Here is a 27,889-nt window from a genome sequence, read left to right on the forward strand (position 1 = left end):
TCTGGAGAATATAGCCCCAGTTGAATTAAAAAGCTTTCCAGCTAAGTTTATGTTCTCATTAATCCCAAATACCCCAGACCGGGAGCCTATTATAGCTTATTATAGACAAAGCCCACATGCTGGCCAAACCTAAGTTTCTCCTAGAAAAGTCTCCTCGAGATGTAATAGCAGGAATCCATTTCTTCCACATGAGGGAAGGTTTGCTGTTTGCTGCGCGAAAAATGGAGGTCCTGCCTAACCCGTACTCCGGCATTCACTTGTTTGCAGACCTATCTCCTGCCACTATCCAAGCCTTTTCTTCCATCACAATGGCTATGCAGCCTTCGATTCCTTCTCCACTTTGTGTTCCAGTTAATTGTTATTTCTTCCTGATTCTCACTTGTAATCGACTTAAAACCTACTCTGAAGACCCAAATGGTGAGAGCTCTGGCAATTATATCTTTGCCTATATTGATGTTATAATGTTTTCCCTTGTATGCACAATAGTCCATCAGGTTCACAGTTTAGCCAGCAGCCATCTCAATTGTCATGTCAGTTAAGATTATTTCACAAAATACTAGGGGATTAAACACACCCTTTAAAAGGGCGTTGGTTTGGCAAGACACTGGCCAAACTAGAGGAGATGTGATATGCCTACAGTAGACACATTTTGCAGCAAATGCATGCTCGAGATTCTCTAACAAAAGTTATCTCCAGATTTTTATGTCCTGTGCTCCAACAAAACACGCAGATGTCCTAATGGCATTTAGAGACACTCTTGACTTTGTGGTAAATGAGCAAAAACATTGTAGGACATGTTTAGATGCCTCAACTTCTCTTCCAATGAATACACCTTTTTCTCCCCGCGACATAACTCATTCTCACACATAGACCGCTTTTAGGTGGACAAATGGACTAGATAGGCACAGCTACGAGGTCTGACCATTCCCCGATTTACTTAAAACTATCACTAGGTCCCCCTCAAGGTAACGCAAAAATCTGGCGAAAAAATGTCTTAAATCTCCAAAAAATAAACTCTTAATAAGTGAAACATTACGTGAATACTTTAAATTAAACATTGGCCCGGAAGTCAATATCTTCTCTACTTGGAATGCTCATAAGGCATTTATCAGAGGAGTTTTGATAAAACTGAACGCCCAACGCAAAAAGCATAAACAGGCACAAATTAAGTTTCCTAGATCAGATACAAGCCCGAGAGCAAGCCCTACAAAATAGCCCTTCAGAGAACCGTGAACCAGAATTAATGGCACTCAGAAGGAGTTTGAGTTCATTATTGATGGAGGAATACAACAAAAACACTGAAATTATATGTGCTAACTAGTATCCCTCTTGCGATAAGCCGTCAAAACTGATGTCCAAGTTGACAAAAATAAAAGACTCACTAAAGCAAAAATTCCTTATGTCCTCAAATCAGATGACAACACAAGTAAATGATTCCAACAACAGGACATAGCTGAAGCATTTAGGGCCACAGCCTAACCAAATTATGTCATAATTAATGATTTCCTACAAAAAATAGACCTCCCACTATCAGCGACCAACAACAAACTTTAGATTGCCCCATCATAAAATTGGGCTATTTGCTGATGATGTCCTCCTAACTTTGACCCCCTGAGTCCACTAAGAGAACTGGGTAAGATCACCCACTCTTTAGTAAGGTCTCCTACTATAATCTAAATATCAACAAATCTCAAATATTAGGCATTAATATCAATTCAGCCCTGAGAGAAGACATTCAGAAGGAATTCTTCTGTCAATGGCAATCTGTAATTCCTTGATGATAATGATTTATCTGTTCAGTGGTTGCCGACTTTCGGTCACCTTGTGGATCAACATACGCCATGCTTCCCTGTCTTTGGCCACTTCTTTCAGATTTTCCATAGTCATGTTCATGTCAACCTTGTTTGTGTCTATCCAGTGTGTTCTTTGGCATCTTCTTCCTCTGGACCCACTGACTGTGCCGAGCACTCATGTTGTTTCCAGAGAATTGGCTCGTATGACATGACCAAAATATGAAAGCCATTGCTTGGTGATTTTGCTTTCTAGTGACACTTTTGGTCTGACACGGTCTAAGATCGCCTTATTTGTGACCATCTCTGTCCATGGTATGCGCAGCATATGCCGCAAGCATATTATTTCCATAAAGGGAAGCGCCAATTGTGAAAGGGCCTGGGTCTCTAATGAAGTGACCATTCAGTGCAGGAGCGTAGCTAAAGGCTCATGGGCCTGGGTGCAAAAGTTTATCTTGGGCCCCCAACTTCTCTTAATCCCTTAATGCAGAGGCATAACTTGAAGCTCCTGGGTTCCAATGAAAAACATGTAACAGGGCCCCCAACTATAATGCTTTATTCATAGTACTCGGCTCCCTATAAGGAGAAGAGAGGCTTTATGGGTTCTCTAAGGCTTCTGGGCCCGGGTGCAACTGCATCCCTTGCATCCCCTATGATTACGCCAGTGATTCAGTGCATGAAGGAGTCAAAGCTGGAGTTACAGTGTGGAAATATAGAGGAGTTGGAAGTTCAGCCTAATGACTCCACAGCTCTAGTAGGGGGATTAATTTCTACTGCTCACCAAGAAAGTGGATGGGATTAGTCATGGTAGTTACTTACAGTATGTTCAATGTGTAGTGACTGCTTGCTATGTTATATTTGCAGACTTATGTGATAAATGTTCTTCACCCCCTGCGGTGGTTTCCATGAGGCTGAAGGGCATAGAGCACTCCTTCTTGTGTACTCATGGTGCTCCTTGCGAAGCATTTCCATCCACGTGATGCAGTTGGACTCTACACTGTCATTATTAGCCGATGCATTATATGAGACTAATAATGATTCTGAATTAGATACTTACTGGAATTACAAATCTGGGGGTTTTCGGGCCCGTCTTGCTTTTCTGCCAGTACATTACCATTGATGGTGTCACTGGGGACGTCTCCAGGATAGAGAAGTGCAGCTGTAATCAAATCAGCAGAGCATTCAACTGAACACAAACCTATGATGGCTTCTCGGCTCCGTTCCACCTTAGAGTAGACGGCCCTGTTCAACATGAGCTAATTCACATTTATTCACAAACAATGGAACATATCTAGTTATATATGTTAAGTTTTCCAATTACAATTGTATAATCTTTTTTGGCTTTTTTACAAACTAGTGCAAGCTGTTCACACTTTGTATGCACTGGATTTATCTCATAGGCAAGACGTAAGTCCTAGAAGCACCAGTGAGCTCCCAGGATGCATTGCAATACTCATACACCAAGGCTGGCATTAGATTGTTTGACTTCCTATGCAATATCCTTTATTATTGCTCCCCGCCTAATGGTTTTCCATTAGGGTTACCACCTTTGTCACCAAAAAATACCAGCCAAGGTAAAAGTGGGTGTACTTTAGGGGTGTGGTTAGGGACATGGCTTATCACAACATATGATTTTGCCTCAATTGTTTTAGTGGCCCCAGTAGTAATACTGCTCCTTTCAGTGTCTCCAGTAGTAATAGTGCTCCCTCTCAGTGGCCCTAGCAGTAATCGTCCCTCTTTAGTGGCCACTGTAGTAATAGAGATCCCCTAAGTGGTCCCAATAATTATAGTGCCTGCCCACCCCTATATCTCTGGCCGTGCCACAACCAAATCATAAAGTACTTTTACCCACTCTCTAGCTCCAGTCCGGTTGCCGCTGACTCAGATCGCCCCCTGGTGTCTGCATTCTTGCACTTACTGTACACAGCAGAGAGGTTGTAAGGAAGGGGCAGAGTCTCAGAAAACATCTGCAATGGCCTGAATGAAGCTAGAGTGGGCGTTAAAGTACTTCATGGTGTTGGGTTACTGCCCGGCCATGCTCACAGCTAACAATTATATTTACTGCCCCTGTTGGGGCTCACTATCTATAGTCGTCGATTAGTATGTTTTTGGTGTATGGCAGGAAACCTACATAAACACAGGGCACAGATACAAACTCTATGCATATGCTGCCCTTGGTCAGATTTGAGCCTAGAACGCTAGCACTAGGCAATAGTACTAATAACTGAGCCACCATGCTTCTTTTTCCTACTCTTCCTTCCCCACCCTAATAAATGTATGTCGAATATAAATGAAAGTGATGATTATTATGAAGAACAAACCCATACAAGCTCCATGCAGGCTCTAATGTGGCAAGACAACAGTGCTAACCACTGAGCCACCACACCACCAATATTATACACCACCTTGTAGGCATATTGGTAAAGTTCCGGTTCTGTTTCAACTAATTCAAGCTGAACCAAACTTTTTGTCTATCCGACCAAACCAAATGTTTCAAAAGGTCACTCAACACTAGTTGCCCTTCCTACATTTATCTAGAGTTGTTTTAATAGAACTACAAGCTCTTTTTATATCTTCCAACACACCAAGTGTTTGCTCTCTGAATTGCTACATTGTATATTGGCTGAAGCTATTGACAGTGGGGCTCCCAGATATTCCACCATGCCTCAATCACAGTAGGGAAGTTCTACCATCCCTGTGCTATCCTGAGGATAGGTCATCAATATTTTAGTCCCAGAAACCCCTTTCAGTAACCTCTTTGTACCTATTGAGAACAGATAATGAACATATTCATTAGCTGTAGGTCCTTTCACTGCTCCATAGGCTTGTGATAAAGAGAGTCAGGAGGTGCTAAGTGCCTCATGTGGCTTCTAGTTAGTCAATAGGTTGCTCCTCTTATTTAATGGTTCACTAGTCATACCCTGCATACGGCTCCTAATAATTAATATCACTAGTCCATAGGATATTGATAAGCTGCTGCGGCATAATGATTGGTTCAGCCCTTGGATTCTTCTCTTTGTGTGTAGGAAGGAAGAAGAATCTAACGCGTCCGCACAGCTGGCGGAGACTTCAGACCTAGACGTGTCTTATGTATTATTAACTACAATACATGGTAATATTACACGCATACCGCAAGTTATTCAATAATTATATTAGGGTTTGGGAAAAAAATGGAGTTCATTATCTCCTCTGGGTCGTCTGGTACAGATTACCGCTAAGCACAATTATTAGAAATCTGGATTGCAGTAACCTTTTTGCTGTGTATAAAAAGTGGTTTCATTTACATTTGCTCAGTATTCACTGGGGTATTAATGAGTTTGCAGTTCATGTTAGAAGCGAGGGGCGAATGAAGAAATGAGTCTTTTCTATGGAATAATGTGCATAAGTGGAATACACAATGTAACGGGGATAATGGCTAATTCATTCCTGAAATTAGTCTGCCGTTCCTCATCTCAAAACATACGTAACATTTGGCTTTGGCCAAAAATGGCATTTATTATGTGGAATATCGCGTCTGCTAAAGGGCATTTCCCACTATGATCAAATATGTTCCTGTTTTAGGATAACTAACCCCAATGTTAGGAAATGCCCTAAGAAATGGAAGGCTGTCGATGCCCCTGCACCCACCAATGACCCATCAGTCCTCATGGTTCCATCCAAATGATCCTTGCTTAGCCACTGCAATCAGACTCAGACTTTGGGCTGTGCCGACATTATTGGTTCTGACTGAAGGTAGATGAGCTGTACCAGCTTTTGGTTAGATGCCAGCCTGTATAGAATTTTTTTGTGCCCCTGGCATGGAGGAAAAAAGACTATCTACAGTATAGTGCACTAATAGGCAGTTTGCCTGTATTCTGCTTGTGCAGAAAGCAGCAAGATAGCAGCGTACTTACATTGGAACAGCTCAGTCAATAAATACTGTACTGGAACTAAGCTCATAGTATAAATACAGTGCCAGAACCAAGCTTATAACATAAATACAGCGCCAGAACCAAGCTCATAGCATAAATACAGCACCAGAACCAAGCTTATAACATGAATACAGCACCAGAACCAAGCTTATAACATGAATACAGCACCAGAAGCAAGCTCAGTACATAAGTACAATATTTGTCATATTATGTATCTTTTGGTGTCAGGTGGTAGGAAGACTGAGGCAGCATTCTTACGCAAAACAAACTTTATTGGAAACTGGTAACCATTTTTTATATAGTGGCGGCATCAATAACCAGGTTCACCTGGGCAGATAATCCTCCCTCTGGTTTGTTCAGAGTATTAGGTAAGTGCTCAATCTCCCTTCCAAGGCAGCACTCTGCTGAAAGTCACTGATGGTCACGCGTGACCAACTGGCACTCAATAGGGAGCATCTCCACAATGCCAGCTCTAATCACCTCACTTGTCACATGCATATCCACCATTTTTACAAGGCTTGTTAAAAGGTCAGATATTGACTTGCAGGAATGCTGACTTCCAATATATGGCACTGTAGAGTCATTGTTCCATCCTTTCCATTTGCATACATTTCCCAGAAGAGCATGGATAGCCTTATAAGTTTCCTCACACCTTCCAAGTGTTCTCCCTAAGTGTTCATGGTTCTTGCCACTACAAACGACGGACTGAGACCATGCCACGTAAAACATCCCCAGACTATAATGGAACCTCAGCCATACTTAACTGTTGCTACAACACACTCAAGTACAAGGTGTTCCCCAGGTATCCTCCACACCCAAGTATGTCCATCTGACTTGAAGATGAAGCAGTGTGGTTCATCACTCCATTACTCAACTGTCCAATGACGACGCTCCTTGCACCATTGTAGATTTGCCCATGTATTGTGCTTTGTGATGGACGCTGAGGAATAACCCGTATGACCAATAGCGTTCGGCTCCCATTGGGTCTGCATCTTATGTAGCATGATTTAGGTCAAGGGACATTCTAATAAGACACGATCCATTCTACTGATAGGGCCGTCCAATTACTTTTGATAGGATAGTTGCAGATGAGTATGTGTTCTTGCTCTTCCATAGCCCATTACATTGTACAGCACACCCTGCCAAGTAGAGTTAAATGGTTTCAGCAGTAAACACCAGATAAAAGAACAAGTATATTGGACATAAAAAGAACGCCGGCCCAAAGGAGCCATCTTTTCCAGATAATTATGCTCAAGATGGCAGCTAATTGTTTCCTTAACGATCTCAGTGTCCCTGCCTCAACAATCATTTTATGACACCTTCTTTTATATCATTAATACTCCGAGCGCTGGAAGCAATTACGCCGATCTTATATCGTATATATTCCTTTTGGATTTTTTTGTTCATTAACTCGGTGGAGTTGCGGGCCGGATGAAATAGCACCTATGGGTCACATTGACTGATGAGAGGGTTTTACTGTTTGCTTTGTAAAAATGTAATTGGAATCCTTATTAACCTCTTTTGTCTTTTTATATATATTGGAGTATAACAAATATTGATCTCCAAATACAAACAGACGCCGAAAAATCATTACCGGTTCAGGATCAGCAATTCACTTATACAGCTAATAAAATATATCTATTCTTCTCAGATCAAATAGATAATTAGAGGATTGAATGAGAGCGGCAAGAAGTAGAAGTAAAGATCAAATCATCTCTTCTAATCTTCCTCCTCTACTTACATGTATTTTATATGGTTTTTATACTGAATGGTCACTTTATTGGAGACCCCCATTTCGTGGCGCGTCGGATTTCTTTGGCCTTCGGAACTGCAGCAGTTTATCTTGGCGTAGATTTCACTAGGTGATGAATAGGAATATCGGCCCCTGCGGACAGGAAGCTTCTAGTAGTTGCAACAAATTAGATGGAGGTGCTGACATGTTCTGACCAGCTGACAGGAAGGGGTCAGCGATTCATGCTGCTTGTGCCAAATTCTGACTCCCATCAGTATGGTGGAACAGAAATCTGGATCCCTATTCACTGAAAAAGTTGTTGTTTCCTCACCTCTGTGATTTTAAGAAATCTGGATCCCTCTGACCAGGAGATGTTTTCCACTGCCCAGTCATCCTGTTTTTGCCCACTGGAGTCTTGCCTTTTGGTTTGTCTAAGACGCAATGGGGCTGGAACTGGTCATATGTGGTTTAAGTTCTTCTATGTTAAAGGGGTTGTCCCGCGCCGAAACGTTTTTTTTTTTTCAACCCCCCCCCCCCCCCCCGTTCGGCGCGAGACAACCCCGATGCAGGGGTTAAAAAAGAACAGCGGACAGCGCTTACCTTAATCCCCGCGCTCCGGTGACTTCTTACTTACCCGGTGAAGATGGCCGCTGGGATCTTCTACCTCCGTGGACCGCAGCTCTTCTGTGCGGTCCATTGCCGATTCCAGCCTCCTGATTGGCTGGAATCGGCACGTGACGGGGCGGAGCTACACGGAGCTACACCGAGCCCCATTGAGAAGAGCAGAAGACCCGGACTGCGCAAGCGCGTCTAATTTGGCCATTAGACGGCGAAAATTAGACGGCAACCATGGAGACGAGGACGCCAGCAACGGAGCAGGTAAGTGAAAAACTTTTGATAACTTCTGTATGGCTCATAATTAATGCACAATGTACATTACAAAGTGCATTAATATGGCCATACAGAAGTGTATAGACCCACTTGCTGCCGCGGGACAACCCCTTTAAGGCTGCTCTCACACCGGCCGCTTTTTACCACGGATAGCGCGGCACAACGTTCCCATTAACTTCAATAGGGGGCGCCCCGGAGCTGCGCTCGAACGCAGCATATTCTAGCACCATGATTTTCCAGCACTGTCTGTTTTATTTTTCTGCGCTTTCGCGTTTTTTAACGCACTTCATCGCAGTGATGGGGTGTGTTAAAAAGTGCTGTCAAATGCGAGTGTTCAAAAGCACCGCTTGGAATCGCGGTTAAATGCCGCAGTCTAGAGCAGCGCTTAACTGAACGCTTGTGTGAGAGTGGCCTAAGGAACAGCAAGTTGTGTGTTCAGACTTGTTAGTTGGAACATCCGCGTTGTATTTCAGTGCTCTTAACTGTCCACTCCATGTTCATCAGAATGATTCCTGACGTCCTCCTCTGACCCCTTTTGTCAAGGACTTGTTTCCGTCCACAGCATCCCCTTCTGCTTGATGTTTTTCTTGATCATGCCATTTTCTGTATACTCCTCACACTGTTACATGAGAAAACCCCACAAGCGTGGCAGTAAAATCCTGACCCCGGCTAGTCTAGCGCCGACGATCAGGATCATTAGGAGTCACTCAGATTTCTAGATCGATTTTTAAAGCTTTTTATAACAAAATACAAAATTACAAAAAAACAAACCCAGAAAAATAGAAAACCTCAAGGGTCAAATAAAGCAGAGGCGAGTGAACCCTCCGTATATTCCCCGCAGAGTCCGACAAGTTAATCATAGCTTATACATCACATATGAGCCGGTTGTCTATGTAGGATTTACAGACCGTTTGGATTTGCAAATATCTGAGAGCCAAACAGAAGATAGCGAAGCAGAAAAGACGCTCCTCCTAACGACCCGCGTAACTATGGTGGTAGAAATAAAGAAAGCATAACGTTAGATGTAAAGGCTCCGCAGGTCCTGCTGGAATACAGGAGAAGAGGGGAGCGTTGCTCACATGTCCACCAGCGCCGCATGAGGGCTTGTTATTTGTACCGTGAGCTGTAGTTTTTATTGGTACCTTTTTGGGTACATGTAATGTATTGTTTGATTACATGTTTTTGGGGGCAGGGAGAAAAAATGCATCACTTCTGCCATTGTGTTTTATTTCTACTATGTTAATCATGAGCCTATATGACATGATAAAAATATGACAACACCAAAATTCTATATTTTTTTAGGTTTTTCCACTACCCACACACAGTCCATTGCCCTTTTTTGGAAATGATTTTTTTTCTTTTGCATCTCTGCATTCAAAGTCCAATAGTTCCATTGTCGGAGCTCTGCGAGGGCTTGTTTTTTGTGTGACGAGCTGTAGTTTTTATCGGCGTCATGGGCACATATGGCCTTTTTGATTACGTTTATTGTTTTTTTTGGGAGGCAGAAAAAAGAAAAAAAAAAAGCACTTTGGGCCCCTTTTTTATTGCATTTTCCGTACAGGATGATATTATTATTTACTTTATAGCTTGTTACAGATGCGTCGAGGCCAAACATATGGGCTCTTTAATTTTTTTAAAACTTTTTTTAACAAATAGGTGAAAGTGCGCAACAAGGTTTTTTCTTTTAACTATTTTTCATGTGTTTTTTTTTTTACTATTATTATTTTTTCTTACTTTTTTTTATCTCCCTGTAAGCAATTTGAACCCGTGATCCTATCATCGCACTAGTAATACTTGAGTACTGCAATATATTATCGCTATTCCTAATGATAATAGGCCATGGCAGACCCAGACAACATGACAGTGGGCCGATGATGTCACAGAGGGAGCTCGCTCCACGATCACCAATGATTGCAGCAAGCAAGGGGTTAACAGCAGGGATCAGTCTTCTCACCGTTCCCCGCTGTTGCCATCAAAAGCCGGCTGTCAGTCACAATTGGCTCGCACTGTGGATGGCGCAGGCTCAGCTTCTGAGCTCATGCCATCCATCGGATGGAAGTTTACATATATTTGCGGGAATTTCTGCTGCAGACAGGAAGTAAACTTACGTCCTCAAAGTTGTGTTTGGATAGTCCAGTAGTGTTACTTGCCGTCCTATGGTCATGTGAAGGTGAGCAGCACAAAAGGGCAAACTCATCTCTGCTGCATCGTCGGTATGAACGTGCCTGTCTAGCATTTGACTGTAATCTGACCTTTATATTGGGTTTAATGGCCCGTGAAGACATTACTTCTCTCTTTCTTGCACCACTAACAGTTTATAAATCCATAGTTGTATCTAACACATTAAATTAGTCCAAATTACACTTGCGTAGTTAAAAACGATACTTGCTGATACGCCGCACTTAGGTCTGCAGTATTAGAGTATAAATTGCAGAAGACTTGGTTGATTTCAGACTTTCATGGTATTAATTGCAGTTGATTTGGATGTGACTAATTAATTTTTGCTTCAGCAAATTAGTTTTATTCTTCATTAGTCTCCAGTAGGAGGAAGACATTGTATATCATTACATCTTTGTCGGCAGAAACAATGGCGGTACGCAGGTCACCCTCATGGCTCGTCTTCCATCTAATTAGCGGAGCTGACAGTATTGTTACTGTAACACCTGCTTTCACAGACCTTCCAGTACAAACATACCTGTGGCTTCTCGTATACATTATCCGTGGGCGTATTACAGCAGCTAATGGAATATCCCTCAATGAACCGCAATTGAGTTTATATAAAAAAAAATAAAAAATATGCAAATTGCCTTAGAATTAAAGGGGTTGTCCAGGGATAGAAAAATGTGGCTATTTTCTTTCAAACTCAGCACCAACTTTGTCCGTGGATGGTGTCTGGTATTGCGGCTTAGCTTCCATTCACTTCAATGAAACTAATCTGCAATATCATATAAGTCAAAGCTAGAGCCTTCTCAAGAAAGAAAGGATCACCAAGACTCTGGCTTTTACTCATATTTCCAATCATTGTTACAAGGCCTGCTAAAAGGTCAGACTTGCAGGAATGCAGCCTTCCATTAGGTGGTGCTGTAGAGGCATTGTTCTATCTTTCATTTGCATAAACTTCCCAGAGGAGCATGCATGGCCTTATAAGTCTCCTCACACCTTCTAGTTTCTCTCCCTAAGGAGAAACTTTACCCTTTCTGACTCACATCATAGACCACTCATCCCTGCCACCCAGCAACCTACTGCACAGTGATGAGGGGCAACCCCCCCAAAACATTCTGTATGTACAGGATTATCTCTCCTCTTTGGAGGAGATTCTGATTTTGGATTATATTCTCAGTCGTTAGTGCATTGTTAAAAGATCTGACAATGACTTGCAGGAATGCTATTTTCCAAAAGGTGGCACTGTAGAGGTGTTGTTCCATCTTCTCACCTTGGCATACAGAACCCCATGCACATGCTACCCTGCTGCTCCCATAGGAAAGTGATTTACACCCCTGTTTCCAGTGATCACCACTGGGTCTATTGTGATTATATCCAGCCGATAATCCCCATACCAGCTGATAAGTGGGTAGTCCACCCTGCTCAATATAGCATCCTGTAATCTAGAGCTCTTATTGGATGCCTGGTGCTCCAGATGCTGTAAATGATCACTAGATGTTCCTCTGGATCGGTGATCTTGTGTGTCCGCTGCACCTTATTAATATTACTTTTTTTTTTCTTCTACAGGAAATCGTAATGAAGTTGTAATCACAGAGAATAACAACAGCATCACTGAGCAGATCACAGATGTTGTAAAACAACCGGCCTTCATTGCAGGAATTGGTGGTGCATGCTGGGTAATTCTCATGGGATTCAGCATATGGCTGTACTGGCGCAGAAAGAAGAGAAAGGGGCTCAGCAACTATGCCGGTAAGATGTGAAATCAGAAATGGGGTGAAATCTTTATCATAGGATTAGGGAACGGCCTGAAAACCATCTGCACTCGGAGCTGACGGGGTTGTATCATAAATCATAGATATGTTGTAGAAAAAGTCCATTATATGTTATCCCAGAAGACGTTTTTACCCTTCTGCTTCATGCAGAGAGAGCAGAAAACTTGCATTGTTCTTGCCCATTGTTTCCTCTAGAAGCTGCAGAACTTCTTATATAGTTTCTGTACACTTTTGTAACTTATGTGGCAAGAATAGTATATGGGGAGAAAATTCACGCAGAGTGGAAGTAAAATGGTCGAAAGATACAGACAGATATGGACATGGTCTATGTATGGCTATTCCTTAGTAGATTGGATGGATGAATGGACGGAAGGACAGAAGGATGGATGCATAGGCAGATATTGTAGGTAGATACTATAAATAGGTAGACCAATATTAGGTGTCCAGATTCTTCATCTGTATATGGCCATTTGATAGATAGATAGATAGATAGATAGATAGATAGATAGATAGATAGATAGATAGATAGATAGATAGGAGATGGATAGATAGATAGGAGATGGATAGATAGATAGGAGATGGATAGATAGATAGGAGATGGTTAGATAGATATGAGATAGATAGATAGATATGAGATAGATAGATAGGAGATGGATAGATAGATAGGAGATAGATAGACAGATAGACAGACAGATAGATAGATAGATAGATATGAGATAGATAGATAGATAGATAGATAGATAGATATGGGATAGATATATAGATAGATGTGAGATAGATAGATAGATAGATAGATAGATAGATAGATAGATAGATAGATAGATAGGAGATAGATAGATAGATAGATAGATAGATAGATAGATAGATAGGAGATAGATAGATAGATAGATAGATAGATATGGGATAGATATGAGATAGATGTGAGATAGATAGACAGATAGATATTAGATAGATGGATAAATTCTATAGATTGATGGATACTATGGTTGGGTGGATAGATAGATCATGTAGCAATCCTTAACATGACTGGTGAACCATGATAACTCGATTCACTGATTTTGATCACTACAGTACATTGCAGTTGAGTTATAATAACACATTAAATGTCAAGTTAATGTTTGCTACATCCGTAGGTGCATATTTCTTCTGTGTGCATCCATTCTCTAGTAGGTTAAGTCCTCTCATTAGGGTTCCACCTCCACATAATATCCTGACCCACATCGCTCCTGCAGTCCTGGCGTGTTGTAGGCGTGTAATGGTTCCTGATACTTCTTCAGGACCGGGAAATGTGACAGATCTTTGCCGAGCTGAAGATCAAATGGATGAGATGTTAGATCAAACCAATAGTACTTCAAAGCAGGATCCAGCGCGCTCTGTTGTGGCTTCTCTTGAGATATGATGGTGTCAGATGTTTGAACTCTCCAGACGGTGAATATTAATGGATGGAATTATGGAAATTCAGGGAAACAAAGGCAGGAGACATAGAAGTGAGCGCAGAAAGGAGGGCCTGAGGAGGGGGTCACGATTTGTACCTGGAGCGAGGAATTAGGGGGTCTGAAAAATATGAGATATGACATGATAGTCTTTCATTTGATTGGAGCCGTTTTGTTAGGATCCCTTATACCTGGCTTCATTATGTAATTTCCCTTTAAATAATCAATGAGTATAGAAAAATGTACAATTACGCAATGCGGTTGGAAATCTATACATGAGGCTAATATAACAGATCGCATATAACGCTCATACTTACCAATATAGCGTGTCTGGGAGCTTTGTATACTTGTGTCCAATCCATTTGGATTTCTTAGATGGGAGATTGTCTAGGATTAGAAAAAACATCTGACTTTTTTTCAAAGACCCCACCATTTTTTTTCATGGACGGTGTGTGGTATTGCAGTTTTCACTAAAAAGGGGGATACAGTAGGTTGCATTAGCAGACATCATCCACGGACAAGAGTGTTCTGTCTCTGGATTAAGGGAGCCTTATTTCTGATGCTGGACAAAACCATTGGGGTACATTCATTCACATACAGTGTAATTGCTGCAGACTTTCCAAAGGGAAGTTCTACACTTAAAATCCGCAACGTTTAGGCTAGTTCACACAAGCATTCGCGATTTTACCGTGAAAAAAATTGTGTTTTTTTCCCCGCTATTTTTGAGCATCGGCGTTGCTTTTTCTCACAAAATCATCGCTGCCGCTCGTGATCCATCTGGAAAAATCCATCATGGATTCCACCGTGTGCACATACCTTTTACAGTACAGACCATGTGGATGACATTTTGAAACCCCTCATCCACAAGGTGCAGAAAAAAATCCGCAGTGTGGATTTCAAATCAGAAGCATGCAAATTTATGCTGCTGAATTTCACCTTTTCAAATGAGGGGGTGAAATTGGCGCCAAAATCCACACCAAACGTGTGCAGATTTGTGTGAATGGAGATTTACTGCAGGTTTCCTGATTTTATACACCTTTAGGCCTCATGTCCACTAGGAAAATTGATTTAGCAAATCCACGTGGACCGCTCGTGTGGGAAATCACCCGCAGCATGCTCCATTTTCTGCGGTTTTCCCACACGGACGACTCTATTGAAGCCTATAGAAGCCATCCGTATCTGTGGCACACCCGCAGCTAAAATTCTGCTCGGCCGCGGGAAAGCAGGGATTAAAAAAAAAATAAGTGCACGGCGCATGCGCGCGGCACACAGCCGGTGTGCTGAGCACATCCGCCGGGCAAAAAAAAAAAGATCCGGCCACGACCCGCAGCATCTGGACAGGTGAGTATTATCTATTTTCAGGCCTCATGTTGGCGGGAAAGGAGGGACCCGCTGCGGAATTCTGCATGGAGAATCCACGCAGGCCCGAATTTCCCAGTGGACATGAGGCCTTAGTCCTGAAATCAGCCCTTAGGGTATGTTCACATGTGGAGGATTTACTGCAAATTTTCCATAGCGGAAATTCCAGCACAAATTTACAGCAGAAAATGCAATTGGTGCAGATTTCACCCCCTCATTCAAAGAGGCCGACTCTCTGCTGAAAATATGAAGGATAAATAGACAGGCTCCGATAGCCGCGGGGGTTTTCTTTTAGCGCTGCAGATTCGCCAATCCAAATGTTCGGACCATGTGAAGGGGATCTCTGAAATCTCCTCCTCATGGCTCATATGTAAGTGTTGTGGAACATCCACAGCAATTCTGCTAGCGAAATTCTGCAGCATTTCCGGCCGTGTAGAGGCGGCCGAAGGGTTGTAATCTGCAGCATAAATAGGTATACAACGGATTTAGAATCTGGCATATTTTAAAACCCTGCAAATCCGTTGCAGAATTTTTCCACTGAATGTGACGATTTTTGGAATCCCCTCCACACGGCTTCTGCTGTAAATTCAGTGGCAATTCCACTCTAAATCTACAGCATTTGCGCTAGGAGTGAAGCTGCCCTAAGCGGGCCGGTACTATAGTGTTATCTCCATTAGAAGCTCAGAATCATGTTTAATGCAAATGATGCGCCAAATGATTGAATAGTTCAACTCTTTCTACAACATGTTTAGATTTAATATGCAATCTATCTGGGAGAGTCTAGAACTGTATGTTGCCGTTTATTCTGTACTGTTTATTTAGTTGTACATGTGTCACTTTTGTTGCAACTTTCAAAGAATTGTAACAAAACCTCCCCAGATGTGCAGATCTCAGTGATCTCATGCAGTTCCTCTGAAAAAATCCTGGTTACCCCTCAGGAGAACTACTGTGTGTGGACTATAGACACAGAATTACATGGAGCACTAGTTGATCTTTCTGATAACTTGATACTGTTTAAATCTTAGACTCCAACTGATGATTGACTGCATTCATGATTTCATTGATGCTTAACCATTACAGCGATAGACTGCCTTGGGTTACCTGCTGATTGTACAGATATAGCAGAACTGAATGTGTCCTTCCCCTCTTTGCAATGCTAAAACTAATTGTTCCCACAGTCCTGTGCAAACCTACAGATAATATGAGGTCATTGTGAAACCGACACAAATTTTGGTTTTCACAAGGTTTCCTGCTTCGGGGTTTTTAGATCTTTTACTCAGATGTTTCTATGGTTACTGAAGTCCAATTATAAGCATTTCATAAGTGTTTATACATTTATTGACAAATACATCAAGTTTAGATAAAGACCCAATGTCTACAGTGTTAACCCTTATTTATCAAGGCTTCTAATATTCACCCCGGCATGCTGGATAGCAGCTTCTGGGCCAAACCCTGACTGATGACAACCCATTCTTCCTAATTGGTGCTTGGAGTTTATCACAATTGCTGTGTTTTTGTTTGTCCACCTAATTTTTCAGGATTGAGCACAGCTTCTCAATAGGATGAGATCTGGGAAGTTTCCTGGCCATGGATCCAAAATATCAATGTTTTGTTCACCGAGACACTTGCTTATCACTTTTGCCTTGTGACACGGTGCTCCATCATGCAAGAAGAAACATTGTTCATCACCAAATTACTCCTGGATGGTCGGGAGAAGTTGTTCTTGGAGGAGATTTAGATGCCATTATTTATTCATGACCGTGTTTTGAGGCCAAATTGTCAGTGAACCCACTCCCTTGGATGAAGACCAACCCCACGCATGAATGGTCTCAGGATGCTTTACTGTTGGCATGACACAGAGATTATGGTAATTTCACCTTTTCTTCTCTGGACAATCACCCTTCCAGATGTCCCAAAAAGTCTGGAGGAGCAGCATGTTACAAGACAAAAGTGATGACGAAGTGGCTCTGTGAACAATTAAAATTTTGGGTCCATGGCCAAGAAACTCTCCAGATCTCAATCCCATTGAGAACCTGTGGTCAATCCTCAAAAAGTGGATGGATAAACAAAAACACTGATATTGCAATAAATGCCAAGCACTACTTAAGAAGAATGGGTTGTCACAGTCTGGATTTGGCCTAGAAGCTGATATCCAGCATGCCAGGGCGAATGGCAGAAGCCTTGAATAATAAGGGCCAAAACTGTAAATATTGGGTCTTCTTTGCCTAAACTTGACGTGTTTGTCAATAAAAGTTTAAAAACTTATGAATGAAAGGCTTAAAAATTGTACTTCACTAACTATAGAGACATCTGTCTAACATCTAAAAACCCTGAAGCAGAAAACTTCGTGAAAGCCAAAATTTGTGATATTCTCCAAGCTTCTGGCCATGACTATATGATTTAACAATAAGTCCTTCTAAATCATGTAACTAGTTCAGCTCTGCTACATCTAAAGCTATTCCTACAGGGTTCAACATGTCTGCCTATGGGATGCACTGAGCTTACATTCTCATTCACACCACTAGTTCTTTGCAATGTATCACTTGATCTAATTCTCCATTGGCTGCTGAGTGGCTATTGCTTCAAACAAAGTCATGTTCCCATGCGAGAAGTGTCGCTCTCATCACTCGATCACTAGAATGTCTTGATATTTTTTTTTTCTTCAGCCGAGTTGGTAACTCAAATTGTCTTTTACCTTCTTGTTTTGCAGTTCAGTCCTTCACCTTTACCCCTGCAGGTACTGTCCATTAGTCTATGTTACTGTACACCGCCATATCATCCAAACCATTAGCTCTCAGAATTAAATATAATTAAGTCCCATCAGCACAATTGCTAACTATCATTATTAATTAGGATCCGGCTAGCAATTATAGCTGTATGCTCCTGTCAATGGGACCCAGTTGGCCTCCCCCTCTAGATAAGTCATCCCAGAATTATTACCCTTATGGATAACGCATCCAGAAATGCCTCAAACTTGATCTTAATACAAATGGTCACCTTCTATGATTTAGGAAAAAAAAAACCCAATTCCTGAAGGATTATATTTATTTCTGAGAGACGTATATATCTCATCCAGCCTGCTAATAAGACAACTTCAGCTCAGCGCGCAGGGAATTCTCTTCTTAAAAGCCTCTGAAGCTTAAACCCATTATTTCACCAATGACGTGCTAGATACATTTTACACATCATTTACACCGCAACGTAGATTATAACAAGTTTTATCCAAAAATGGGCGAATATCCTCTTTTTCTACATCCTTTACTTAGATTCCCCAGATACAACCATGCACCACAAAGTTGCACTTGGCACAAAGAAGGGGAGCTGGCACAATGCAGGTATACCTATTTGATATAATGAAGAAATTAAGCAACCTCTTATACAGTTACATATATGGCAGGCTACTTTGAAGCTTTACAACTTTTACTATTTATATAACGAGGTAAATTTGTAGCAGAGCCAACAAATACATCATTATGGAGAGGGAATATCGGAATGCAGCAATATCCATATCCGACCACTAGAGGGCAAATAATTAGAAAAGTAGTCAAAGGGGCTAGTTTCAAGGTTTAGTATATATAAAGAAAAAATAAAGTTTCCCATAAGTTTCCAGCTGTAGTGTTTATATTGGATAGACTTGGGGAACTTAAAGCTTTGTCGGAGATAGCTGTTTATTTCCAAGTGGCTTGTCTTATTTAGGTGGTTTTGTGTATAGAGGATTGATGGAGATATTCGGTTTTAGATGAACCTTACCGACACCAAATAAACATTTCAGGTTTTGCTCTTCATTAGTAATGAGCAAACAGAAACAGTCAAACCCTGTAAGGGGCCAACTTTGGTAAAGTTCGGTTCGGTGCGAGCCTTGGGCAGTTTGTCTCGATTGAGCCCACTAAAAATAAAATAGCTCTTTCTTCTTCCTTCTTACTCTTCCTACTTCTTTTCTTCCTTATTCATCTTCTTATTCTAATCATTTCCTTCTTCTTGCATCTTCCTTCATCTTTTAATTGTCTCCTTCTTCTTCGTCTAATCATCTTCTTCTAATCATCTTCTTCCTTCCTCTTCTTCCCTTTTCCTTATTCTTCTTCTAATCTTCTCCCTCTTCCATCTTCCTTTTCCTTCTTTTCATCTTTCTTCTTCTTCCTCTTCTCCTTCATCCTCCTTCCTTTTCCTTCTTTTCATCTTTCTTGTTCTTCTTCCTCTTCTCCTTCATTATCCTTCCTTCTCCTTCTTTCTCCTTCTTCTTCCTTCTTCTACAGTCTTATACACCCATTTTGGGGGATATTGGTATAGTTTGGGTTCAGTTTCAACTAGTTTGGACTTAACCAAATTTTTTGCCCAGATTTGGTGAATTGTCTGAACTGAACTTTTAAAGAGTTTGTTCATCCCTACTCTTAATTCTTAAAGGGGTTTTCTGAGACTTTTCCTATTCAGGAGCTATCCTCAGGATGGGTAATCAACAGTTAATCCTGGGGTCCGTTGCTTGGGATTGCTGCCAATCAGCTGATCACTGAGCCTGATGACCGTGCAGACAGATCTGGAAGCCAAAAGCGCTCTCTGTGTAGCAGTGGTCTGGGTTGGTACTGCAGGCACAGCTCCCATTTAATTCAATGTTACTGCAATGTTGACAATGCTTTCTGCTTCAAGCTCTATCCGTAATGACAGCAGGCTTAACAATCAGCTGATTGGTGGGGATCCCAAGTGACTGACCCCCACCAAATCAACTATTGATGACCTATCCTAAGAGAAAATTCCAGACAACTCCTTTAAATCTGTCTCATTAGTTCAAACTCTAATACCTACAATAGGTATGTGTGGATAGCATAATGCATAGTCCAACACAAAGCATCTAATAGCCCATACTGTATGTACGAATGGGAGATAGTACAATGCCTCTGCAGTGCCATCTATTGGAAGATAGCTTGCCTGAAAGCTGACCTTCTAACAGGCCTACAACCTGTTAGAAGGTCAGACATTGACTTATATTGATGCAACCTTCCAATAGGTGGCGCTGCAGAGGCATTATACTGTCTACTATTTGCATACCAAATTTCCCAGATGAGCATTGCTTGCCCTGTAAGTCTCCTTACACCTAAATGGCTCTATCAAGAAGGAGAAATAGTAGTCATCTCGAAATCCTGCATACAAGCAGTAATGACCACCCAATGACAACCGAGCAGCAGTGTGCCACATATTTGCATTGAGAAGATCTGGGATCCTATGGGACGCTGTTAATGTGGTCACAGATGTTTGTCCAAACCCATTATTGTCTAGCTGCTACTGACATTTGACAGATCAGGTTTTAATGTCAGTCTGCAGTCATCAGACACAAAATATGGACACCTGTCAATCATCCACAAGGTATGACCATCCTCTGGCTTATACTAATGACCATCCCCCAGATTATACTAATGACCATCCCCTAGAGGGGTTCTTTATCATACTAATTGTATGACCATCCCCAAAATTATACTAATTGAACCAAAAGTGCATTAATTCTTGATTTTATACAGCAGCTTCATACTAACACATGAATGATGAATGTGATGGGAAGATATTGTATTTATCGGTGTATGGTATAACGTGGTCTGCAGCCGTGGCCAAAGTTTCCAGATTGACACAAATTTGTTTTTCCCGAAATTTGCTGCTTCAGTGGTTTTAGATCTATTAGGCTACATTCACATGGGCAAGCGGGATATCGCGTTTGCTTGCCAACATGCGTTCTTCACGCAGATGGAAAACGGTTTTTATTCAAAAACGCCTCACATCGCTTCTTTGAAATTGCGATCCTCAGGCGCGTGGTTTATGCGCGTCAGAGGACTGCAAGTGTTTACCATGAGATGTCTTTTAACCCTTTCCAATCCACTGTCTGACATCTAAAGACATTTTGATTGAAGGCTGTACAGCTCCGATATCGGAAGACGTCCGGCAGGGTATTCTTACTGTATATTACTGGCTGCTCTGTTGTCGGGGGCCTCTCCAGCATGTCCAATACCGCAGTACTGGCTCTAGCCAGCTGACGACGCCATTGTATAATGGCTGAAAGAGAAAGCCTCCTAGGAAACCCTGAATCTAAAATTGGATTGCAAAGGGTTAAGGTCCCATTGAAAGCAACGCACGAGGCGTTCCGAGGGAACGTCAAAAGAAAGACATGCCATGGATTTTGACGTTTTCCACTAGTCTGCTGTGGAAAACCCGCACCTTTTTCCAGTACAGATGTAGCAGAGCCGAGTTGTTTTATTTGGGCCTAATACATGATGCCAAACAACAGACACGGCTCTGCTTCATTTGTATTGTGTCTCAGGAATTCAGTGTACTGTAGAGGTGACCACTAACGTGCGCCACCATCTACTCTGAAAACAGGACCAAGGCATGGATGGAGGATTCTGCTACCGTGCCCCACCCTAGTGAGGTCTGAGTCCGGAGGAGTTGGGGGCGGTGCGATATAGCATGCAGGAATATATATATATTAATTACAATGAGACCTGGCAGCCCGTCCCTGCATTGATTAACTACTGACTGGCTGCGGTGTTTTGCTTCCAGTCCTCGTTCCGGCAGCGATTCGCGGTTCTTGTTTTTTAATCTCCTCTCTATAGTTTATTACAGGAATGTCTTGCATTTTAATTAAGCGCAGGTTTGAGCCTTCCTCTAATACGAGGAGCGCCGCTGACATGATGTGATCTTTACCTGCCATATAGAGCCCTTTGTCTCCTGCACCTGCATGGACAGTGTAACGCCAGTAACCCTTTATGTTACCCCCTGACACATTTGTTTGATGTCTTTGCTCATTGTCTGTTGTCCTGGTGTGAAGGAAGCGTTCATTGCGAAGGTAAAATCAGTGCATTTTGGGGTCAGTCATTTTGTATATTTTTCTGGACCGCTGTTACCCTCTACAGTATATTGGATCAGTCCACCAACAGATATAGTAAATGTTAACTTGACATGAAGGGTGCGTTCACGGGTCGCTGGTTTGCCACACATTTTGGTGCAGATCTGCAGCGGATTTCACCCTTTCAACTGAAGTGAAGCTGAAGGGGTTAAATCTACCGCAGATCTGCAACAAAATCTTCCGCAAACACAGTTACGTGTGAACACACTTTTATACACAGTTGCAACAAAACATTTAATTGACACTTAAAAGGTTTTTCCAGTACTAAACTACTGAGGAACCATCCTCAGGATCCGTCATCTATAGTTGATCGTGGGGGTCTGTCATTCGGGAGCCATACATTGTATAGCAGCTATGTCTGCATTGCAGTTCCGCCCCATTCCTTTGGATGGCACAGAGCTGCTCTCAGGCCACGTGATGAACGAACGCAAGGTGACTGACCTGAGAAGAGGCCATGGTGCTCACTGGAGCACCACAACCTCTTCAATCAGGTGATCGACAGGGAATCTGAGTGGCGGACCCCAACCGGTCAACTATTGATGACCAATCCTGCGGAGAGGTCATCAATAGATTAATAATCCCGGAAAACTTACTTAACACAACAAAAGCAATTGAAAGAGTCAAGTAAAAGTGTTTGCTGCAATTGTGTAGTTTACACGTTATATATCACATTAAAGGGGTATTCCTATGGGAGACTTTCATGGTCATAGGTTTGGCCATAAAAGCCTGAGAACCTCCTCAGGAATCCACACCTTTCACTGCTCTGTGCCCAGCTGATTGCAATGGCCGGAGGATGGTTGGGAGTTACGGAAGCAGTCATGGGGGCTCCGCTATGCTGTTTTTGTAACTCCCACAGAAGTCAATGACAGTTACAGTAACACAGTAGCACAGTGAATTGCAGTGTTTCTGCAGCTCTAACACAGCTGTCTATGCATGGATATATCTTCCTTCTGGAGAAGACTCTGGCTTTGGCTTATATTCTCAGTCATTATTACAAAGCTTGTTAAAAGGTCTAACATTGACCTGCAGGAATGCTGCCTTCCAATAGGTGGTGCTGTAGAGGTATTGTTCCATTTGCCATTTGCATAAATTTCCCAGAGGAGCATGCAAGGCCTTATAAGTCTCCTCACACCTACTAGGTGGTCTCTCTAAGGAGAAACTTTACTCTTCCCGATGCAGCTCCTGAGTTACAGACAGCAAGATTCGCTCTTTCTATAACTTTCTGTATTCTGTTGGGGTTACAGAATCAATCTAGCAAAGTCCAAGTGGCTATTTCTGTAAATCCCAACACCCCCAGCCAGAACATTCAGCTGGGCTGGGGACAATGGGGCCAGAACCAGCAATAGGTGTGGGCTCACATATGTCCAATGGGAATACCCTTTTAACATGTAGCGGCTAATTCCATTCCTATGTGACTGACTTACATGAAGCTAGAATTCATTTCTGAGGCTATATATACATATATGTCTGTCTGGTTGTTTCCACTCTCATATTTATGACTTTTCTTGAAGCACAGCCAGTCAGCAAGTGAATGTCTTTTAACACCATGTGCAGCCCAGTTTTTTAATATATTGGAGCATTTTGTGTTACATAGCTCCAAATCAAAGTGGAGATAGATGATAAAGATCTTGCTGCCTGCAGCCACCACCAGAGGGAGCCAAGGAGTTTACTGCATACAGTTTTACTATAGAGTTCAAAGTATAAACAGTATGCAGTAACCCTAAGCTCCCTCTAGTGGTGGCTGTAGGTAGCAAGATTTACATTCTTTAATTGCATGTTTGCAGGAGATTTGGAGCAGAAAGCGTATGTATTTTAGGTCCCCATGAAAATATAGTAAGACATTAATCAGTATAAAATATTGGATCTATTAAAAAAAAAAAAACTGTGTTGAAGTGGGGACATTCACTTTAAAGTATGAAAAAAGTGAAAATTTAGCTTTACCTGAGGTTTACTATTTTGGAGCTTTATGAGGTTCTTCCACTAGGCAGCAGCCAGTTGTCATACACTGGAGACGGCCTGCTGGGGGGATACTGCAAATCCAAATGGCAGACTGGAGATAAGCCAGCTAAATTTTAATTCTGTGTTCCGGTCTCTCGAAGTAACTTTGGTATATTCTATGAATGTCCTATGTATATGTAGAGTGCTCACAGACTGCTTACTTTGGTTCTCTCCTTTGTTGTTTGCACCATACATTGGTTTAACATTGCATGCAGACTCATCCACCTGACTCAGTGCACTAACCGTTGATTCATCCACTACCTTACAACCCTCAAATCCTTTTACCCACCCAAAGTTTATCATGGTCCCCACACAAAGGAGCATTTACGAACCCAAGAGGAAGCGGAAATGGCGGCGATGTCTGCTAGGATACCTTCCCACCTTACACAGCGGAAGATCTGCAACAAGTCTGTAGTGGCCAGCTCAGCACCCAGATGATGTGGTTTTGGTCGCGGTTTAATCGCCAATCTGCTGCACGATTTATCCCCTTTATTTCAAGGATTGAATTCCACAGTAGAAATCCATAGCATAAATAGACCTGCTGCAGACTGAGAATCCACAGGGTTTTCCAAAAATGCTGCAAACTAATTGCGTAAATTTTCTGCACCATGCAAAGGAGATTTTTTAAATGTCCTCCACCTGACCTGGACTGGAAATGTACTGCCGCCGGCCCCATTGAGAGAATCTGCGGCTGCAAATCTGTGCAGAATTGTGCGGATTCACTGCAGATTTTTTTCAGAGTTCACTCCACAAAACATGGGGGCTTCTGAAATTTACAAAAGACCGCATTGTGTTTACTACGACTGGCGTTCCAGCCTCTGCAGGGTGTCGTCACACAAAACCGCAGCAATGTCGCATCAGATCCTGCACACAGACCTTGGTGCGGATCTATAGTAAATGCCACCACCTCAGTTGAAGAGCTGAGATATGCCGCGGATCTGCTGTGGATCTGCCGCGGATCTGCTGTGGATCTGCTGTGGATCTGCTGTGGATCTACATCCAATGGTGCAGTTTTTGATGCGGCTTATGGCGCTAATTAAGGGACCTTTCAAACAGGACAGAATATTCCACAACCTCGTTGCAGAATTTGTCCTCCTGTGGAATATTCACCTCCAAATTTTTACTGCCAACGTGTGGATTTTGGTGCTGAATTGAAAATAGCAGAATTCTGCATAAAATCCACAAGTTAGCCCTGCGGATGTTGGTGTGGAATTCATGGCCGGCATATTCTGTATCGCTGTTGCGGAATATTCTGTCCTGCGGGAAGGATTCCTTATTGGGTTTTTTGTTTCAGCTGTGAAAAATCCACAGTAAATCAGCTACATATTTACACACCCGAAACAATAGTTGCATCTCCGTATGTCAGACAGAAATCCCCTCCAGCCACAAGTTGGCTTCAGCTATAGTTTACACCAGTTTTCTGGCATAAATTGTAATAAAGTTTACAAGCCGCACTCCGCCACACCCGTAGTGCTAGGCCACAACTACTTTTTTTAAAAAAAGTGGTGGCATAAATGTTCAAAAAGCTGCAATTTTGGCATTTGCTTGAAAATTGTGACTTTTTGACTCTTCTATTCTGGCACAGGCCTGATAATACATCTGCCCAAATATACTCAGTTCCTTAGCGCTCCAATCCATAAAATCGACAAACCCGCAACCAAACTGACACAATACAAACTTAACAATCTGCCCCGCTTCTGTAGCTCGTGGATGAGATTGGTTCCACTGCAGATTTCCGTTCCAAATTCCAGACAGAAGATCTAAATGTTACCTCTTACTTTCGAGGCCGAGTGCTTTGGACATCATCACCTTTTCCATTTCCACCAGTTTTCACAATGTTCCTCTTTGCATCCAGTTCACCTATAATGTTACCGCACCGTAACCAATCAGAAAAATGAGCACATCTCCCCCCACACAGATGTAGCAGTGCTGAGTTTGTCAACTAGCCCCACCCTTTGACATATAGCTTTACTTTTAGTTTCAATGGAAACCTACTGTGTTAAGTAGCTTAAAGGGGTTTTATCACTAAAGACACTTATTCCCTATTCGCACTCTGGGGGTCAGAACCCAATTATCCTGAATATTGCACCCCCAAAGTCCCCAATAAATGGATCTGCAGCACTCGCTTGACTGCCACTCGATTCACTTCTATGGCACAGGCGAAAATCAATGTACTCGGCGATCCATTCCATAAAAGTGAATTGAACGAAGATTGAGCATGCATACCGCTGCTCCATTCACAGGAGCATTTGGGGGTAGTCAGTTCCTGGGATCACTGGGGGTCTCAGTAGTCAGACCCCACAGTGAACAGACATTTATCTTCTATGCTGTGGTGAAACACCCTTAAAGTGGTATTCCAGACATTTACTATTGATGACCTGTCCTCAGTATAGGTCATCATCAATGGTTGATCAGCGGTGGTCCACTGCTCGGGATCCCCAATGATCCTCCAAACCACTGTCAGTGCAGCCGAATCAGATGTCTGTGTTGGGGTTCAGGGTTCAAAAGTGTAATAGACGGATTCACCCCCATAGAAATCAATGGGATTACACTTTTGTCTCTGACTGCAGTGAAGAACAGGAAGTGTCATAAAAGGCATCACTCTGACTGATTTCATAGATTTCAATGGGAGTGAAGCCTTCTATTAACGTTTCGGTCCTGACCACCAATTCCAACATCTGGCCCCACTGTACTGAAAGCAGGTCAGAGAATCAGCTGATCGACGGTGATTCCGAAGGGTAGATCCCCACTGAACAACTTTTGATGACCTGCCCTGAGGAGAGGTCGTCAATAACAAATGCCTGGAATACCCTTTTAGGAACTCATGCACATGGCAGAACCCGGTGCACAGAGCCTGTACAGATCCTTAAAGGGTTGTCCCACTTCTTGGTATCGATTACCACTCCTCAGAATAGGTTATCAATAGAAGACCAGCAGAGGTCTACTGCCAGGGACCCCACATGATCAGCTGTTCCCTCAATTTGGTGTCTTTGCATCCTGTAGCAACACAGCTCCTTGCTCAGACAGCTCCGTATATTCTGCAGTGGCCAGGGTTGGTAGTGCAACTATTTAGGTGAATGGAACTCAGCCTGCTGTATCAAACTGGACCACTGTAAAATGTATGGAGCTGTCTGCTTTCTGCAGCAAAGCAGCTCTCTACACAAAAATGTTGTCTCAGGGGAACAGCTGATCACCGGGCAGGTACCAGGTAATAGCCCCCTGCCGATCTACTATTGATGACCTATTTAATTGGTCATCAATAACTAGAAGATTAACAGCCCCTTTAATACAGAGTCATACAGTACATCCTCCATGTACTGTGATGCATGGAATCCATGTGTATGGATATATTGTCCTCTAGAAGGGATACTTCTAGGGGAGAGTATTTCTGTACCTATGGTGTCCAATGGAGCAGGCTGTGATTTTTCTCAGATCAGATTCATATTAGATCTGATGTAAAAAAAAACTCCTTATGGCCTCCATATAAAATCAGACTCTTATTGTGGTGGCGTAGAGTCACTGTAGACCCTTATGGTGGTGAAGTAGAGGCAGAATAGACTCTTATGGTGGTGGAGAATAGGCACTATAGACTCTGATAGTGGTGGAGTAGATGCACTATAGACTCTGATAGTGGTGGAGTAGAGGCACTATAGACTCTGATAGTGGTGGAGTAGATGCACTATAGACTCTGATAGTGGTGGAGTAGATGCACTATAGACTCTGATAGTGGTGGAGTAGATGCACTATAGACTCTGATAGTGGTGGAGTAGATGCACTATAGACTCTGATAGTGGTGGAGTAGATGCACTATAGACTCTGATAGTGGTGGAGTAGATGCACTATAGACTCTGATAGTGGTGGAGTAGAGGCACTATAGACTCTGATAGTGGTGGAGTAGATGCACTATAGACTCTGATAGTGGTGCAGTAGATGCACTATAGACTCTGATAGTGGTGC

General features: G+C 42.4%; 1 protein-coding gene across 12 annotated transcripts in view; it reads left to right on the forward strand.

Moving 5' to 3' along the window:
• ROBO2 (roundabout guidance receptor 2) overlaps nucleotides 1-27,889 on the forward strand; it is a 466,996-nt gene that overhangs the window by 384,629 nt on the left and 54,478 nt on the right. For 7 of the 12 annotated variants that reach the window (XM_066599127.1, XM_066599132.1, XM_066599136.1 and 4 more), the window contains exon 17: nucleotides 12,054-12,236. In XM_066599127.1, coding sequence (XP_066455224.1) covers nucleotides 12,054-12,236 — 183 coding nt within the window. Of the gene's footprint in view, nucleotides 1-12,053; nucleotides 12,237-17,761; nucleotides 17,789-18,317; nucleotides 18,387-27,889 lie in introns of all 12 variants that reach the window. The other 5 variants (XM_066599125.1, XM_066599128.1, XM_066599126.1 and 2 more) reach the window with 1 other exon arrangement.

Source organism: Eleutherodactylus coqui, chromosome 4 (genome assembly GCF_035609145.1).
Source record: "Eleutherodactylus coqui strain aEleCoq1 chromosome 4, aEleCoq1.hap1, whole genome shotgun sequence".
Lineage (NCBI taxonomy): Eukaryota > Metazoa > Chordata > Amphibia > Anura > Eleutherodactylidae > Eleutherodactylus > Eleutherodactylus coqui.